Below are 18,644 nucleotides of genomic sequence, written 5' to 3' on the forward strand. Positions count from 1 at the left end.
ATGTCAGTATCAAAATAAGCATATAAAGGTGCTTTGCATGTAAACACTTAAAACTGCTACTGTACCCATATAAGATCATTCAAGCTATTGTGAGTGTCACTAATCTATACAGAATCATATGCTCCAGTATACACATACATGTTCGGAGGAGAATTGGAAAATTAAAACCTTTGTTGTCTGCTAATGAACAGACCTGTCCTTCCGCAGTGTAAGAGGAAAACCAGCCACTGCAGCCAGCACTGAACCATAAATAAGAAGGTGTTCTTTTTTGTTCATAGTTCATATCCAAAAAAAGTTTTGAAGAAACTGAATGGTAACTACACCTTGATTTTCCATGAAATCTTTTCATTTAAAAAAAAAGGTACAATTTTGTCCCAAGTGAGAGACTTCTGTAAAAACTTAAATCAAAAGGTTGACACTTTGAATTTCTTCTTACATAGTTTTTACACTTCCACGTGACCTTAGTAGTCAAAAGTGCCTTTCTGATTTTATCTAGCCAAGTCACTATGTCCATTTGTTTTGGATATTGACCTCACTACAATTAGTCATCATTGAAGCTACAAAATATAATATGTTGGATGATACCGCAAACATGAGCCAGATCCTCAGATCTTTTGGTCTGTTAGTCTATTTCTACACTTCCCTTAGTGGGCAGCAGTCCTGGTCTAGGTTACAAGGTTATGATGTTACTGGGTTTCTCTAGTAAACTCCATTATAATGTGCTTTTTCCCCGATACTCGGTTTTGTCTCCAGAGCAGTGAACCTCCAGTGAGAAATTTGCAAGCTGCAAAATGCTTCTTAATCCTGAATGATGATGAATTTTTGCCTTCTGCCTTCTCCAGGATGCACCAGCAGAACATTGCCCAGGTCTGCTAGGAGTGACCCGTGGGTAACACCATCCTGGAGGTACCGGCTTCAAGGGTGGTAACGTAACTGAGAGAAGTGGAGAGAGCTGAGCCTGGGCTGAACACACCATGGGAGCAAACACCTCCAGCAAGTCACCGCCCTTCGATGAAAACGAAGATGGTAAGAGCCTTTCCTAGTTGTTGTCTGGGACTACAAAGTCCACCACTGTAGAAACTGTGACTCTGAGAGTCACCACCAGCTCCCGTGCTGGGTTTCCAAACACCTGGACGTCTTGGTTAAGCAAAGGTGTGTCAAGGTCTGCAGCAGCAGCATGCCCTTGGTCTCCTGCAGAGCTGTGGTCAGGTGTCAGTTGGTCCTTTCACCTCCCCTCTCTGCGGCCAGGCACTGGGAGAATAACTGTTGGCAGAGGTTTGGTTTTGACATGTCTCTGGGACACACTGCCAGGCGCTTCGAAGGCAGGGAAGAAATGCTGCTGTTCTGGAGGCAGGGGAGGTTTGATCTGGAGATCACAGTATCAGGAGGACTGGTATGAAGTGTGGTGGGAAGATAACTTGAGTGATGCGTGTTCCCATCCCTGCTTTGGGCTTGGTGGGAGGGCCACCGAGAGAGACCCGGTCAGCAGCAGCAGAGGTGGAGGTTCCTGGTGGCTGCCCAGCTGGGAAGCTCTACCCGTTGGCACCGGGAGACCAGCACACAGGCTTGGTCGGCTGGAAAAGGAGAATACATTGCTGGAAGCAGTACTGGAGGCCAGTGTCACTATGCTGCCAAGATTATAGAGACAGTCATTAAAAGATTGTTCCATAAATATATTTCCTGTTGCATGAGTCAGCTTGCTAACTGCCATACGGGCTTTCACCTGGGTACAATCGTAAAATGCATATGTGGACAAATACAAATAAAAGTAAAATATATGAGAACCTAGATGACTCATAAACTGCTGTCCCAAAGGAAAGAACTCCATTCAGGGAGGACGTAATCCTGATTACTGGGGACGTAAGGGGAAAAGGAGGGGACATTGGCCAAAACCTGGTCTTTCTCACTCAGCTCCTTGAGGAAAGAGGTCTCAAGGAGGAACGCGCTTTCATTCTGGAAAGGCAGTGATTATATCCCAAGTAGCACCGTTAGTGCTCGTGGTACGACAGCCTTCTGCCCCAGGCTGTGGCCAACCTGCTGTTTGGTCTCTGTGTGCAGCTGCCAATGCACGCGGCTGCTTGGGGAAGGGAAAAGTGACTCTGTGCAGCAGCATGTTCCCCTCACTGTCCCAAACCACCCTGCTGTGATCTGGCCTTTCCCTGTGTGCCTCAGTTTGTCATCCCGCAGAGAAGATTTTGCACTTTGGGGTCTGCGTTTGCTGCTGTCGCCCTCCAGGCACAAAGGGAGCCGGCGAATCGCTCGGTCCTCACGCTCTGCGCTGCTGCACCCGCAATGCCAGCTGCGTGTGTGTGGCTGTTTGGCTAGATTGGCTGCTGTTCCCAAATGGATAATGCAACTGCTTGCGATTTTTCTTTGGTTTTCATATTTTTTTGCCAGTTACTTTAATGCAAAAGAAATGTGTGTTGTGAGGTTTTCCTGGAGATTTTATTCCTCGTGCATCTAAATGCTCAGTATTGGCACCTCTCATAAATAACTACCTGTGCTAGCTCAGGATGACTAATACTTTTCACATTCCTGATCACCTTCCTTGGGGTGATATGTCCTGGCTGTGAGACTGACTGTAACAAATTGAATTTTCATTGGGGTGGCTGGTCTCTCTGCTGAGTCTTTCTCTGGGTTCGACATGCTTCGTGCGGTGTGACTCCTGTGACTGAGAAATAAATAATACCCCGAGCAATGCAGTGACCTGTGCAGGGTGACTGTCCTTGGGGCAGTAAATCTTCGCGGACAGGTGATTTCTTATGAGAGCCAGTTCTGTGCTTGGAAAGGGCTTGGTTTCAGCAAACAAAACCTGACAGCATAGGAAGCCCCTGTTAGCTCTGTGGCAAAGGGCGCTGGGCTTTCCAAGTGTGAAACACCATACCCCGTGCTTGGTGCGTTTGTGTGTCGTGCTGGCAAGTCAAGGGAAAGGCCCAGTCCTACCATCTCAAGGGGTTCAGTGTTGATCTGTTGAGTTTCAGTAGGCTTAGGGGTCACCCTTGCACCCAGATACAGTATCCAGACCGGTGCAGTTGTGCTTTCATGGCCCTGCCCAAATTTAAAAAGTGGTAGCACGTTTTTTCTCTAATTAGTCATATTTTAATATACTGGGGGGAGAGAAACCCAGCTGTTTTCCATTATCTTGGCAAATTTGTGACCAGAGACTGTATCACCATAGATGTCACAATCTTGTCCTTATTCTAATTTCAGTTAAAATTGAAATAAGAGCTGCTGGGTACAACAGGGAGCAGCACAACGGCTCTTCTGCTCCATGACACTGGCAGGTCACTGCACTGGGCTGCAGCCGGTGGAGAGCGGTCCCACCTCTTTGGCTGTGCCATAGAGAGAATTTTCCTTTGGGACCTGTGTAAATATAAACAGCAATAGCATGAACGGTGTAAGTGCTCCGGTGCCAGGAAGGCACCTGATTCTTCGCAGCCCGAATTTCACCTCTGGCAGTTCAGTGCTGCAGCTGCATCTGCTGGTCTGCTAGATGCTGCTTACTGGGGACATTGCTGGGACCCACTGCCAGGGGAGGTGGGAGGAGGAAACATCCCGGACTAACAAGCATTTTGCCATTGCACCAAAGAATTGGGTCTGCTTGTCAGAGAACCGTGCTGTAATGTTCAGTGATTTCATTTCTCTATACTACCTCTCAATTTGCTTAAAAATAAAATAAAAATAAAAGACTTGGAAAATACTCAGGCAGTTGCAACAAGGTGAAACCTTTTGCAAAACAGGGTTGTTAAGGAGCTGACTCAAGGGTGAAAACATCTGGATTTATATTGTGCCATAGTTTTCTGAATAGCCGTGGGCAAATTACTTCACCTTCCTGTGCCTCTGTTCTTCAGCAGCGGGCTCCCTTCTCCTCCCACAGCTCGCCTGTTCGCTCTGTGGAGCGTGGACCACCTTCTGCCGTGCAGAGACAGGTGGCACACAACAGGGCAGTAGGGCTTATGCCTCGCTCGGGCTGCCATCGGCCTTTGATATGCACACATAGTCATAGCACCTCTTGCATATTTTTCCAAATTGCTGTTGCTATAATTTGACTATTTTCTGTGGCACTGAGATTTTTTTTTTTGAGATGGACTTCTCAAAGGGGCTTTGTTTGCCTTCGGCTGAAGTGGGATGACAGCATTATTTTTCTCTCGGCGTTTCCTCTGAGTAGGCACAGTTGTGGATAATAAGCTAGTGAGATAAAAAGAAAATGTAATAACCAGACGGAAGGTTCAGTGCTGCAAGGTGATCTCCTCTCCCGATGTAGTCAGGATGAGACCATGTTAAAAGCCGGATTTTGTTTGAGCTGCTTCTGGGCAAAAGGGTGTGGAAAGTGTCCTGGAGGATGGCAGCCAGATATTCTCCCCAGCTGGCCAAATTTGTAGGAAGATAAAGCAGAAATAGGTAGTAGGTGAGGATAATGGCTGGGTGAGATGGACATACATCATTCTGTGGTCCTTTGCAAGTGTCCTCTCTACTCCACCATCAGCTGTTCTGTCTTTAAATTGCCCTGGGACTCAGACGAGTGTTAGATGTATCTTTATTCCTCTGCCTGGATCCGTGCTGAGTTCGGCTCCCTGATACGGAGGGACTTGCATTAGCATTCCTGATCCTGTGGTAGTGCTTGTTTTCCTGAGGCTGCAGATCAGAGAAGGAAGGGAGGGAGGAAATATAATGAAAATGGGGAAATTACAGTGACAAAAGGAAGACGAGTCATAACAGACCGTGTGGTGTTGTGCTAGCTGTACAGGGGTGGGCGACAGGACCTGAGCCCCCTGAATCATTGACTTCCACTTGGCAGATGGAGTCTGGGGGCTTTGGCAGGGTTGACTTGTCTCTGATGAGGACATTTTTCATGGCTAGTTAGGTTCTGTATTTTTTTTAATCTAAATATTGTTCCTTGAACCTGAGTTTAGAAATACGACCCCTGCTTTCAAAATAGTATTTCATGCTTATGCTTCAGTTGGTTCTTTATAGCAATTGTGTTACCTTCCTTGGCATCTCTTAAACATAATTTGTCTGAGTTGGCATATCACATGAATTTTCTCTCTGAAGGGCAAATGCTTTGGCTTTTTCATTGTTTTAGATGCTATCAGGCAGTGAAATGAGGCTTGTCAAATCTGTAGATGTGGATTCGGGATGAAGAGCATGTGTTTGGTTCCTGATTTGGACACCACAAATTTCAGTACTTTTTGGAAGTGAGACTCTGGACTGGCTCACTGTGAAAATCGGGGATGGTAGGAAAGCTAAAACAGAGAGAGGTTAAAATGTGATCATACCTAGTTTGGGAGTCTTAAATGAAAAGTATGCAATTTAGTTTTCTTACAACCAGCTCAGTAACAGACCCGTGTTTAAAATGTTAATGAAAACATTAATATTAAAAGGCAAGGAGGTAGAGGGTGTTAACATGTTCATGAAAGCATTCCTATTAAAAGACAATAGAGGAAGAGGGTGTTAACATGCAAAATCTGGCTGCTGGCTTAACTGCTCTGCATTTGCAGCTGTTCCAGATGTTAATGTCTGGCTGGACCTCTGCGTTTCGTGGTCTGCCCCCCTCTTGCAGAGCCCCATGTGAGGTCCCAGCACCTGGGACCTGGGAGTCCCCTCTCCCCGCTTGGTTGGGCTTGGTTGTACGGCATGTAGCTCCTGCAGGTACCTCTCTCCATAGTGGGCACAGAGGGCTTCTTTCCCCTCTCATTTTTCCCTGTAGGCGATAAGCATCTTCACTCTCCCTTTTTATTCTGCATGTATCCACTACCCTTCTCTCAGGTGGTCTAACTGGTAAACAGATCTAGTTAAACTCAATCATCATCAACTTGTGTTTAGCTCTGATATTTGCAGCTGTTGCACCAGGTTTGAAAAAGGTCTTCTGTGCCTAAAAGCCAGTCTTTTTCCCAAGTACTATAGCTGGAAACCATAAACTTTGCTTTGGTTAGATAGTGGCATCCTACCTGAAAAGATAATGGCAATGAAAAGGACACATTTTTTAATTTAGCGTGCCTGTTTTAAAAAATTATTCTGAGAATGGGTTACCCAGTGGGTATTACACTCCTGGCCAGGTATGCAGTGGCTGTTTTCAGCCTTTCTTTTGGAGGAATTTTGGGCAGGCTCAGTGGACCGTATGGCAGTTTGGTGACCCTCATGCATCATGTTTATGCTGAATGAAACCCAGTCTGCTTGGTTAATTTCTTTGGAAAATACATGCATTTCATTTAAAAAAAAAAAAATCCACTAGCAAAATATGAGTACACTTCCCTATAGTTGTGTGGTGGCAAGGATCTAGTTAGTAAGTGTCTGTCCTGTTATCCTCGTATTAGCTTAGAGGCAGGATGTGTCCCGAGGAAAATGGGTTTATTTCTGACCAGTATCACGCGCAAGTCTGTAACGAGGAGGATTCGTCTGTTGCTGTGGCAGAGTGATTAACAACAGCTTCCTTGCTGGCAATCTCATCTGATAAAAAGCTTTGAGGACAAACGCCTCTTGGTTTCTGTGTCATTCAGCTCAGTTAATGAAGAAAGCAGCAGATGACAATTATGTTGAGAGTTGCACTTTTCAAGACAACCTGTGGTCTCGGAAAGTACAGAGAGGGAAAGCTCTGTAGCCTGAAGCACAAGTTGCTCACGCGCCCATGTTTCTGTGAAAACAAGACTTCAAGGTGACTGTGCCTGTTCACTCCCCAGATGACCAGACACTTGGTGTGTGGGTCCAGTACTCACTTTAGCGCCTGGCACAGCTGGAGCCCAAGTATGTCTGAGCTCTCTGTTACAGTAAGAGATGTCTGGGAAGATCTGAGCAGGCTACAGCCTAGTCCTCCAGCTCCACTGGAGCCGGAGCGGTGGGCCATGGCAGAGTGAGGGGGCCGGGGGGCTTGGCGCACTCAGACCTGTCTGCTCGGGGATGGTGTGAACGTAATTGAAGTATTTCAGGTCAGCCTGAGAGGGCAACAGCAGTGGCACCCAATGGAGCTACCAGGCAGGGCTTTCATGCAAGACATCCGCTTAGAGCCTGCGCCTCGGAAAGACCCCATCGGCAGCCCGCAGCGAGCACCAGGTCAACTTTGGTAGCACAGCCCAGCCTGTGGTTTGACAGCCTGGAGCTGCAGACTGCGGCTGGAAAGGCACCAATGGGTACCCGAGGCTGCTGTCAGTGGACAAGCACAGGCTAACTGTGTTTCTTTGTACAGCAAGTGCTTTCATTCTTATTTCGCTTGAAGCGGAAAGGGAAAGAGGCCTTGAGGTTTTCCTCTTGCTTAGCAAAGTGCTGGAGGCAGTGTGAAGTCTTGTTTGGTGGCAGAACACCCAGATGTTTGTGCTAACATAGGGTAATGACGGTAAAAGCCCCAAGGCAGACCTCCTGGGAGGCTGGGGTTTACAAAGGACAGGTATTTCTGAGAGCTGAACCTGCCCGTGAGAGCTGGACACCGGCACTGAGAGCAGTGCCGCTGGTTGCCTTCTGAGATGGTCGTTAAACTAGCTGGTGGTGGTCAGCCTCAGCAGGGAATGGAGGGTGCTGCAGGGTGTGCAAGGCAGAGGTGGACTTGGTGCTTGCCGGTTCCCATGGTCCTGGTGGGGGTGACAGCACTCCCTTGCGGCCCTGCGCTGGCTGCCAGCAGCCGTGACTCCGGCCGCAGGGTCCAGCCCCTTCTGCCAGTGGGGAAACAAGAGGGGCACGAGGCAAATGAACTCTGCGATTTCAAGCCCATCACATTGGTGGTATCTCCCAGTTCCAGGGGTCACACTAATTAAAGCTGATGAGTTGTTATAAATCTATCAGAGGCCTTTTTCTGATGCCTTGAATGAGTGTTTCAATGTGGTTTGGTTCAGCCAGCAGTGGCCAGTTAAGGACCAGATCCCTGAGCGTGACCTTTCCTTAGCTGATGGCTGCAGGGCACAGCGCTGCTGCACCAGCGTCTTGGAGAAGCATTAGCAGGATTCAGAGCATTCAACTCGGTAATCATTGCTCTGGTACCTCATCCAGCAATAGGCAGCAGGGTTTGAACCCAGTACAGTTAATCTGAATTTGCTGTATGGTAATTTGATTTGCTGTTTCTCTGGATCTATTTATTGCCTGAGATGAAACACAGGCAGCTTCACCCTGGCTGATCAGAAACACTTGATATGTAGGGTCCTTCAGATTAGCACTTACAAAACATTCTCCCTTGCTGTGCAGATGTCCACCTCCCAGCCCCATCTCCAGCCAGAGGCCAGACGGGGAAGTGAAATGCGTGTTCACGTTCCCCCCTCCCTGTTTCAATGCGCAGTCTGCAAAGCTGCTGCTCTTCTGTTTCCCTTCTGAGCAGAAACAGCCATTCTGGATGCTGAGTGGCAGCGAAGCTTGCATCCAGGGTTGCTGTGTTTATCTTGCACAGTTATCGAACGGTTGTCTAGAATACCACAAGGATACGAAGATCCAGCTGCCCATTTACGTCTTCACATGGTATAAACGTTTGATGGACTAAAATTCTTTGCATTTGGTTTCAGCAGGAATAAGATGAGACTTTCATGTTTAACAGGCAGGGCAGAGTGAAAACATTCACCGGATGGTTCCCTTGCCTGATCTGCCATTGACAAAGGCTGACCCAGGGAACTTGCCTTTGCAGCTGAGCTGGAAAGAAAAAAAGCCTGTTAAACACCAAGTTTTAAACAGCACCCACATCTCCAAAAGCAACAGAAAGCTGCTAGGGTATCCCTTGTTTTTCTCAGCTCTTATCTTAAGGGAAAAAAAAGTAGAAATAATGTAATATCATCAAACGGTTGCTCAGCCATTTAATGTTTGAGTGTTTGCTCTTTCTTGCAGTCACCTTCGACCATTTTGAAATTTTGCGAGCTATTGGGAAGGGCAGCTTTGGAAAAGTAAGTATTTTGTGAACTAATCACCATTTGGACAGCTGGAAATGTAACAGAAATGGGCGAATTAGAGGCTCACATGAGAGTAAAGAAATAAACCCCTGCATTGTCAATGAGCTTTGACCTGAGCTTCAACTCCTGGTAATCAAGAAGGAATCACAGCCCCATTCCTCATCCATTCCGTAGCCACAAATTATATTACAGGAGATTAAAATGAGATACTGATAAATCAAATGAGCTGAATTTCATTATGTTTCTGGATAAGCATTTTCTAAGATTCCCCAGTGAAGCAACACTGAACATCATATTTTTATCTTTAATAAAAAACTACAATCAGCATGAAAGGCCTGGCAATTTTTTTAAGGGGATATTTCTCCGTGAAACACGGTGTTTGTTATTAAGCATCAGGTTACAGTCATAGATTGGTTTTATTTTTATGCTGTTACGGAATTCCACGCTTGTATACGTTGGCAGAATTCCAGAAGGTCATTTGCCTCTTCACATAAAGGCACTCTCATGCCAGAAATGGGGTGTGTCTTAGGTGCAGAGTGCGACAAAGATCTCTAGACAAAGAGATTTATTTGGTGGCGAAACAAAACAGGTTAACTGAAACTTTGCAAATTCATCCCAAACTCATAAACTGTTGTGGAAACAAGTCTGAAAAACCAGTCTGTTTTGTTTTGCAGTTTTACAAGCTCCGAGTCTTTCACTGAAGCAATGTTTCTTTCTAGATTTGATGAAATATAACTGTAAGAAGGGTTAAAATTCAAACCCCAATACCCCTCCAACAAAGCCCAAGGTTCTTTGTCAGCTGAATGAAACTTATCAAGAAGGGGGAGATCAGGTGCTGCTCCCCAACTAACCTGTAGTTCTGTGGTGGAAAGGACTCTTCCAAACAGTAACTGGTGTGGGAGGGATGGACACAACCAAGATTAGTTAGGGCTATTAAATAAAATGTTGACTCGTGCGCGATTCCCTATCTCCTATCTTTGTGGTGACAAATTCCTTCCCCTCACCTTCCCCCCAGCGAAATTTCTTCTTTGGCTGAAAACTGGGTGAGGGATTTACTGGCAATGTCCAGCGTTGCAGCATCAGTACATGAAGCTGTGACTTAGCAGTGTGGACTTTGCTAAAGCCACTGGAGAACGCTCGTGTGGACTGTGTTTTACCTGCCTCAATTTGTTGACAAATCATCTCTGATTTATCCCTTGATTTGCTCACTTAGGTCTGCGTTGTGCAAAAGAATGACACCAAGAAGATGTATGCCATGAAATACATGAATAAACAAAAGTGCGTGGAGCGTAATGAAGTGAGAAATGTTTTCAAGGAGCTGCAGATTATGCAGGGCCTGGAGCACCCCTTCTTAGTTAATTTATGGTAAGATATTGTTCCTTTGCCTGCTGGCTGAGTCAGCATTGTCAGTTAGAGACACCTTTGAGACCAGGCTGGCCCACTTTTCTGCTGCAAGCCAGTTTCGGGAGCAGCTGGTGTGTTGCCATCCGCAGCGTGACGGGTGTCATGCCACCTGCCGAGCCGGGCACGAGTGGCAGTGGTTGCCTGTGATTGCTCTGGAGAACGCGTGTGCGTGCACTGCGGACCAGTCCCGTGGTTCTTTGTTGGAGGTGGGGCTCCTTGTCTGTTCCACTGACCAGGGCTCTGGTTTCAGGGGAATCTTGTTTAATTAAACAAGAAGCTAGCCCCTTTGTCCCCCCCCAGACAAGCACAAGAGAGTTTATTCGTGTGTTCCCTTGTGGTTTCCTCCTGGGCAGGTATTGCTTGTTACCATAACCCAGTTTTATTTAATAGTGCTCTTTTGCAACAAAGAGCAGTTCCCAGGACCACACAGTAACAGCACGGGATTGATAGCCAAGCAGTGCTCTGTTCGCAGGGCTTCCCTTGGCAGCGCTTTCTTCTCATCACCTCCTGATTCTGATTTTGTGGTTTATTTTGTACTTTAAACAGCCTGCCTTAATACCTTATTGATATTTGACTGAATTGATGCTAATCAGCAAAGATAAAAGCAATTTATCATTTCATTTACTGACAGAAAAATACCACCATTCAAATTTTATTGCGGAAACCCATATATCTATAGGGGAAACATATACATAAAAGAGTCTCTTTCCTTTAAGAGTAGTTGATAAATGCGACCTACATGCTCTGGTTATCATCCTTTTTCAACCATTAGCAATGGGATTGACCAGCTGAGTGAAAAAAGACGCACTGATTCTTCCCCTTTCATTTGATTCAGCATGTTTTCCTGCAGTGGGGCAGTAGAAAGGAATTTTAAATAAGACTATTACTGTTAGAGTCTGCCAGATTAATTTTATTAGGACACTAGTAACATTTCAAGTGGTGTGGTCTCGTACACCACATGATCCAGTGGCCAACATCCTGTAGTTATAGGATTCCTCTGGGGTGGTGGGTAATTACATTTATTGGATATTGGATTTATTTTTAGAATGAGGTAGAACTTATCAATGCTAAACACAAAAAATGAGGCTAAAACATATTGAAGATCACAAGTCTTTGAATAACTTTGTGTTCCTTTTTGAAATCTCCTGTAACTTGAGTGCTGTTAGGTGAACTCTCATGATTTTGATGGTGTTGCTATTCGGTGGTGTTCTAACTAGGGTTTGAATGAGAACCATGCATCTAGACCTCCAAGAGCTTTGGACGTATCTCCACACTTTGCTTTCCTACTTGAACGAGCAGTTCCAGGCAAAACTCACTCACCAGCTGAGAACTAAACAGCATATGCATGTGTATAGACCTGTACAGAGCAAATCATCTGAGTTTCCCTACTTCTGTTCTTATCATGTCATCCCTGGCCTCGGGTATAGCCTTTAGCTTTCCTGCACGCTGAACGATACACAGACTACAAGCTTCGTGTGGAGTAATATTCTGGTTCATGGTGCTGCTCATCACATCAAGAAGCTGGTGTATTTGTAAGAAAAAAAATCCATGAGAAAAAAGCTCATAGCTGATTGTTAGACTGTCTCAAAGGGACACTTGGTAAATAATTGCATCAAATGAGGTCACTTAAAGAGGAACAGCAGATAGCAGCTACATCCCCTGTTGTGTTGTGCAAATGGGTCTATTAACAGGCTGCTGCCAGGAGAACCAGAGCCTGGTTCTGAGTGCCTCCAGTGCACAATCTACTGGCTGTGAGTCTGGGCAGGGCTGTGCGTGCTGGTTTAGGGCTCCTCTCTACATTGCTCCTATGGTTAGTTCCCTTGAGTGCTTGGAGAAGACGAAATGTCCATCTTGAAGAGCTGAGTGTGAACCCCAAGGGGAACAGACAGCATTTGTCCAGAGCTCCAAGCTGGATTTCCACTGCTCTACTGAGTTACTGATCGCTCAGCCAGCTGGGACTTTGCAGCAAGTGAAGGGATCTTCCAAGATCCCTTGGAAGGATCTTACATACACAAGTGTTGGCTGGGGCAGCATAGGCTTTACGGACTGTTCTCAGAGCACTAGCACAGATGTGACATGGGTGATCTCTGGAGCTGCACCACTCCATAGTCAAAGTAGCAGCTGGTTTAGTTGCTGCCTGTGGCCAGCCTCTCCTGACGGTGTGCAGCGGGTGGCAGAGGTACCATCTTCCTCCTCACACTTCCTAAGTGGAAGCATTTCATTAGATCCTAGCCGCTGGCACCAGCTGTTAACCGCTGAGCAAACGAAGCTGCTGTACGCTGCCCGGTAATTCAGGAAGGAAGCAGTAAACAAGCGTTAGTATGAGGTCCTCCCCGAAACAAAAAATGCATGGGCTGCACCTCCTAGGCCCCTTCTGGTCTGTGCTATCAGTCACTGCCACTCGTATCCCGTGATAAACGTGCCTGAGAGCTGTGCCTGTCTGCCAGCCTCCTGTCCCATCTCCCTTCACAGCTGTCAGGGGGAGGAAATTAGCAGCAAGCTGCATTAGAGTAATGGGTTTGGATGTGGCTTTGTTTTTGAAGTGGCTGATAGTAACAAGTTCGACATAAAAACGTTGGGTTCCTGTTCTTCTAGTGGGCCTGCTGGTAGTTGTTCATACAAGCTGCACTGACTTGGTTATGGATCTGAAGCTAAATTATTGTCATCTCTATTACTTTGAGAATATAGGTGGTAGGAGATTAGTTGCAGTGGGAAACGGAGCATGGAAAGGTAATGAAATTATTATTTACCAAGTGAAAAAGTTCCAAGGAGTTATGAGTATTCCCAGAGGTACCACTTAACCTGTCTTTTTTTAATATTATCATCCTTGAACCATGCTTATGCCATTTTAGGTACTCGTTCCAGGATGAAGAAGATATGTTTATGGTTGTAGACCTGCTGCTTGGAGGGGACCTGCGTTACCATCTCCAACAAAACGTGCGGTTCCAAGAAGGCACTGTGAAACTCTTCATCTGTGAGCTGGTGCTGGCCCTCGACTATCTCCAGAGCAGGCACATCATCCACAGGTCAGCTGGGGACCTCATAGGTGGACTGATGCTCGTAGACTGCAGTAGGGGCAGACTTGTTCCTCTTTGACATGAAAGGGCAAATAGAAGCTTAAGAACTAAACAAAATATTCTCCCACATATGTTTGCTTTTATGTAAAACACTAGGCTTCCCAGAGAAAAGCATTTCACATACAACAGGGAGCATGTTATTTCTCCCTCTGGGATAGCCCTGATATAGCATATTTGATTTGTTTGCTGATCCTGCAAAAAGCTGCCTCTAATAGGTTTAATTAGCTGTAGCTCATTAATACTCCTCCTGGTCCAGGGAGGGTAGGCATTAGCATTCAGAATTCCCCTGCTGTCACACTGGAAGGTGTCTCCCTTTTGCTCCCCTCTCTGTACCGCACTGAAAGACAAGGAACGGGACCAAACACAGCTTTTTTCTGTATGAGATTAAATCGCTTTCTAGAAGTGGTGAGAGTTTTGTTTTGGCCACTAAGATTTTTCATGGCCAGTGAAAAAATATTTGAGCTCTTCCCACACATTTGAAGACCTGCAAAATAACAGAGGAGGTAGAGCTTTTCCCTCGTTGGAGAGGCAGGGTTTGGCTCTGGACGGACAGACGTGCAGCTGTTTCCTACTGGTGTACTGGGCAATGCAAACCTCGGGGGTCCAAGGGTTTGACTTAGTAGCTGCTAACAGGGGGTATGAACAGGGATGGACTAGCAGAGGGTTAATAAAGGCCGGGAGAAAATTATCTCATTTATAAATATCACTCCAGAAGAGCATTCTTGTAAAGTGTAAAAATAAAGCATGGTACAAAATTTAAAATTGAGATGATCCTGGTTGTTAGTAAGGGAAGGAACACGCTATTCAAGGGCTAATGAAGATTAACGCTTATTGATGTCCGTAGCGTTTGGCTGCCATTTCTGAGATGTGAAAGCAGAAAGGCTGATGCTTGGTGTGCCCGTAGCATGCCCTCCACAGTTGTGGAGAACCCCAGAGCACCAGAGACGTTTTGCTCTGCTTCAGTTGGAGCCAGACCTCTTTGGGGATAGCTCCCACTTTCTCAGGAGTCTCATCTTTCATGCTGCTTGTTTTATTTTATACCTGCATAGATTTCTACTCTGATGCACCTGATCTTGGCAGGCAGGCCATCCCAGCTGCCCTGTTCAGGCTCCAACGTGCACTGCTGTGGTCCAGGACACGAAGCCAGCGTGCGGTGATGGGGGCATTGTGCTGGCCGCCTCCACCCGGCACCTGCTCACCGGCACCAAATAATGGATGAGCATGAATTAAACATCATGAAATGCAGACTCGGCTGTCTCTGTCCTGGGCAGCGAGGGGTAAATCCTCACACTGTTGGCTTGGCCTGAACAAAGTGAGTGGGGCACAGGCCTAAGGGAAGCACAAGGGAGAAATCCTTCTCTATTAGTAGTGTATTACAATTAGTAGTAGTGTTTTTAGGACTAAGGGGCTGGAGGTTCTTCATGATTCAATGCTGTAAGAACGAGTCTGCATGAGAAGGAGACTGCTCCTCGTAATGATGGAAGATGTAACAGCTAAGGGAGCACAGGGTGCCTGGAGGGCTGCGTCCCCGTTCTGAGCCGCATCCCTGCAGTCGTGTGGCCATCAGGATCGCCGAGGGGTGGGCTGGCATCCTGCTACGGCTGCAGCGAAAGGGCAGGTACGAAGAGGACAGCCAAGGGGCAAAACTCCTGGGATTTCCCAGAGGGTTATTTGTAAATATAGGGGGGACAAGCTAAAGTTTATGCTGCAATGTGTATTTCAAGCAGCTATACGAGTTTAAGGTGACTCGAGTACAACAAAACATGTATGACAGTCTGTAAAATTTGCAAGTTATTTAACTAACACTGTAATGCAAGTTGTTTAACACTGTAACCCAGTGGGATGGTGTTAGATTGATAAAGTGACTCAGCTGAGTCAATTACACTGCAACATCTGTAATTGGGAACATCAGGAGACAGGCAAGTGATTGCTTATTTTGTCTGAACAAAGCTGTGCAGAGGCAGCAAACACAGACTGATGGCTGGAATTATTTCCCACCTACATGTAGAAGAGTGGGAAATATTTGTTAATTTTTTCAGGCTAGGAAATGGTATAACCAGTTTATAAAAAATAAATATACAAATAATCAATAAACAAAATGATCCCTGCTCATTGTTTGCATCCTAGGAATGCTCTCACTGTGCTGGTGTAATTCCATAGGCTGCATACCAGACTGAGTGATATCAGAAAAGGACCCAGTGGAAATTAAAAAAAAAAAAAAAAAAAAAAAAGTTGAAAACTGGATGAGACACGGAAACCTATCTTTACGGTTAATTTCAAAACTTTGAAAATATTTTTGTATCAAGGGATTCAAATAATCCATTTTTTTTCAAACTCTTTTTGCTGAAACATTTCTTAACCTTTTTCCTTAAGTTAGCATTTTCTCAAAAATACCAAGTGTGGCATCGCTTTTCGCTATCAAATACAGTGCTTCTGACCACCTGGACTGTTTGGCTCTAACCTGTGGCACAGTTTTGCTGCGCTTACGGGAAAACCAGCCACTTACCTGAAGCCACCCCATTCTCTCTTGATAAAGATGCCTGTCCCTGAGGTTACCTGTGTGATGGGGGATGGCACAAGGAAGGTAACTGGTATTTATAACCCACTGGAAGTAGTCTGGGTGAGAAGATGCCAGAGAACCGTAAGCTATTACATGATAATTAGATATATTGTCTTTTCTTGATTCCAGGTGGCTAGGTGAATTCAAACTTTATCTTAGTGATTGCATTTTTAAAGATAAAATCCTAAACCTGCTAATTTCTTCCCTTTGAACCCCTGGGCCTGGTGGAAAGCATCAGGACAGTCCAGGGTTATTGCACGTGTGCCTGCCTTGTGTATGTGATATCTCCTTATGGTGCATTAAATTGCCCCGTGTCTGGCTCAGACTGATAGCAGGTGAATGGGGACTGATGTAATTAGCTCATTAAAACCAGGTAATGTCTTGTAGAGTCACTCAGGTGGATACAGTTGGCGTATCAGGTGTATGTTTTCTCCCTACAGTGTTGCTATAGGTATTATTTTTTGTTTTTTATTCAGGAACAAAACCTGTGGGGAACCCATCTGTTTCTAGAACAAAGATGTTAAAATAATTTAATTTTTACTGAGTAAATGGGGAACAGCTCTCAATATAGTATTGAAACAGATTAAGAAGTAAAAGGAGGAAAAAGATAAAAAGAAGCTCTAACGTTGTAGGTGGACTACCTGGGTGCTGCTAGACCAAACCACAGCAGCCTTCACAGCCATAGCCCTGTACTACCATTTCTGCTTTTGTTGTTTGATTAGTCACTCTCTTATGCCTAAATCAAAACCTGCAGGAACATCAGAGCTCAAGAGCCCCAGCAAAGACACTTTCTAGGGCATGATGTCTCTGGCAGCGTGTCCCCTGCCCGGAGCCTGGGTTTCCTAAAGTGTCTGCAGCCGTGTTTTATGTCACTTTTCTAGGCTAATGGCTGTCTCCCCTTCTCTGCCTTTTTTCCTAGAGACATCAAGCCTGACAACATTTTACTGGATGAGCATGGTAAGTGCCAGTTGCTTTGTGGTTGTGCATATGCATGAAAGCAGAGTCAGAAACAGGACATCCAAGTTAAAGTTTCAGTGCTTGCTGTTTTCCTCATTTTGTGTTGTTTTCTCTCCCTCAGTTCAGTTAGGAACAGGACCATCCTTTCATGCTTTGGTTGCTGTCTTTTGCTTTTTGAGCGGCAGCGTCGTGTACCTTCAGGGCGCTGGGCACCCTGTGTTGCTGCAGTATTTCTCGGGGTGCCTTAGTGTTTAATCAACACCTCCTCTGACTGACTGACCTAATGGTGTCTCTAGAAGGCACTGGCAGGGGCAACACATTTTGTGCTGCTTGTGGTCAGTTGCCTAGCAGACCTTATTTTAAGACCTTCTTGGCTCTTGCTTAAGATGTAATCATTTGAATGAAAATGCTCATGTAATTGCAGGCTGTGTGTAATGTATGCTCACAAACAGAATGAATTATGGTTGAACAGATAATCTTCATTCAGGTATTTTCTTTTTCCTTGAGCATTTGACATTTGAAGGGAGCTCTGAAGAGGATTTGGGGCTGGGTATATTATAGATGTTGCTATAATTTTTTCTTTAGTCTTTTTCGCAGGCAAAACTCTAACTATATTCTTGCATTACTTTCTAGACACATTTTTTGTCCTGGCAAAGCTCTTGCAGTGACGAGTTGTCTGATATTTATTAGCTTTTAACTCATTAGAAAAACACTTTGTCATTTCGTATTTTTTGAAAATCTGTGTAACTAACTGCCTTGTTGTGAGAAACCTTCATTAGCAACTACAGCAAGGCACTCGAAGGGAAAAAGTCAGTACAGGGACAAGGCGTGTCTGAATTCATTACCACTTCAGAGGCTCTTGTGTGTGACTAGGGTTGCCTGGCAGCACCCAAGCCCAGACTCTACCCATTTTGCATATGACCTCTAATTTCAAAGTGCTAGCTAATTATTTATTTAGGAGCTGTCAGAAAAGCTGCTTCTGCCTCCAAGTGCAGTAGCCTCTCTCCTGCCTCACTCGGTACGTCTCCTGCTGTTGCCCCATGCACAGACCGATGCAGAAACTCATCCTCCATCCTCCCTCCCGCCAGCGTCCACCGATGCGACGTGGACCTGCTCGGCCAGCCGGGGCTGGGGTGTTCCCAGCACTGCCGTGGCTCTGGGGCCACTCTCCCAGCCAGCGCTGTGCGGAACCGGTGCGGGGCTGTGCTCGGTCAGTACTTGCCAGCGGACACAGTGACCTGCGACCATCTTCCAGGAACCACCCTACCTCTGTGCCCCATAGGACTGGGGTGACACAGCCACCCAAGAGGGAGCTGGGAGTGCTAGAGCCGCTGAAATGTCGGTCAGCACTCCTCTGAAGAGGGAAAAAACAAAGGGGAAGAAGCTCTGCTTGTTTCTGTAGTTGCATTCAGCTCAGCAGGACATAACCTACGAACTTGTATAACAACACTGCAATTTGGGTTGATTTTTGAGCCTATTCTCTGCTCACTGTAATGTTTTAACTGTCTGTTGCAGAGGTTTCAGAGTTATTTTCTGTGGATGTACCCTTGACTTCAGTGTCCTTCTGACTATGACTTGTAGTATTTCTTTTCTTCATCCATGGCAGCAAAGGTGTGTCCTCTCATGCATACAGAAAGCTTTGTGCACACAGTTCAATTTTTTTCTTGTCCCCAGAGCAACTGTTACTGTAGCATGTTTATAAATATTTAGCCTAGTAGATAGTGCTTGTTTTTCAGTACCTCTTTCCCCATGGAACAGAGCTGCAGCTCCTCATTCCCTCTCTCTCTTCAC

General features: G+C 45.7%; 1 protein-coding gene across 2 annotated transcripts in view; it reads left to right on the forward strand.

Moving 5' to 3' along the window:
* The first annotated feature begins 938 nt into the window (after positions 1 to 938).
* Positions 939 to 18,644, forward strand: part of STK32A (serine/threonine kinase 32A) — a 32,365-nt gene continuing 14,659 nt past the window's right edge. For both annotated transcript variants that reach the window (XM_009285967.2, XM_019473837.1), the window contains exons 1-5: positions 939 to 1,026; positions 8,794 to 8,849; positions 10,069 to 10,220; positions 13,112 to 13,285; positions 16,816 to 16,853. In XM_009285967.2, coding sequence (XP_009284242.2) covers positions 975 to 1,026; positions 8,794 to 8,849; positions 10,069 to 10,220; positions 13,112 to 13,285; positions 16,816 to 16,853 — 472 coding nt within the window. In that variant the 5' untranslated portion in view covers positions 939 to 974. The remainder of the gene's footprint in view (positions 1,027 to 8,793; positions 8,850 to 10,068; positions 10,221 to 13,111; positions 13,286 to 16,815; positions 16,854 to 18,644) is intronic.

This window comes from Aptenodytes forsteri, unplaced genomic scaffold, assembly GCF_000699145.1.
Source record: "Aptenodytes forsteri isolate BGI_AS27 unplaced genomic scaffold, ASM69914v1 Scaffold54, whole genome shotgun sequence".
NCBI lineage: Eukaryota > Metazoa > Chordata > Aves > Sphenisciformes > Spheniscidae > Aptenodytes > Aptenodytes forsteri.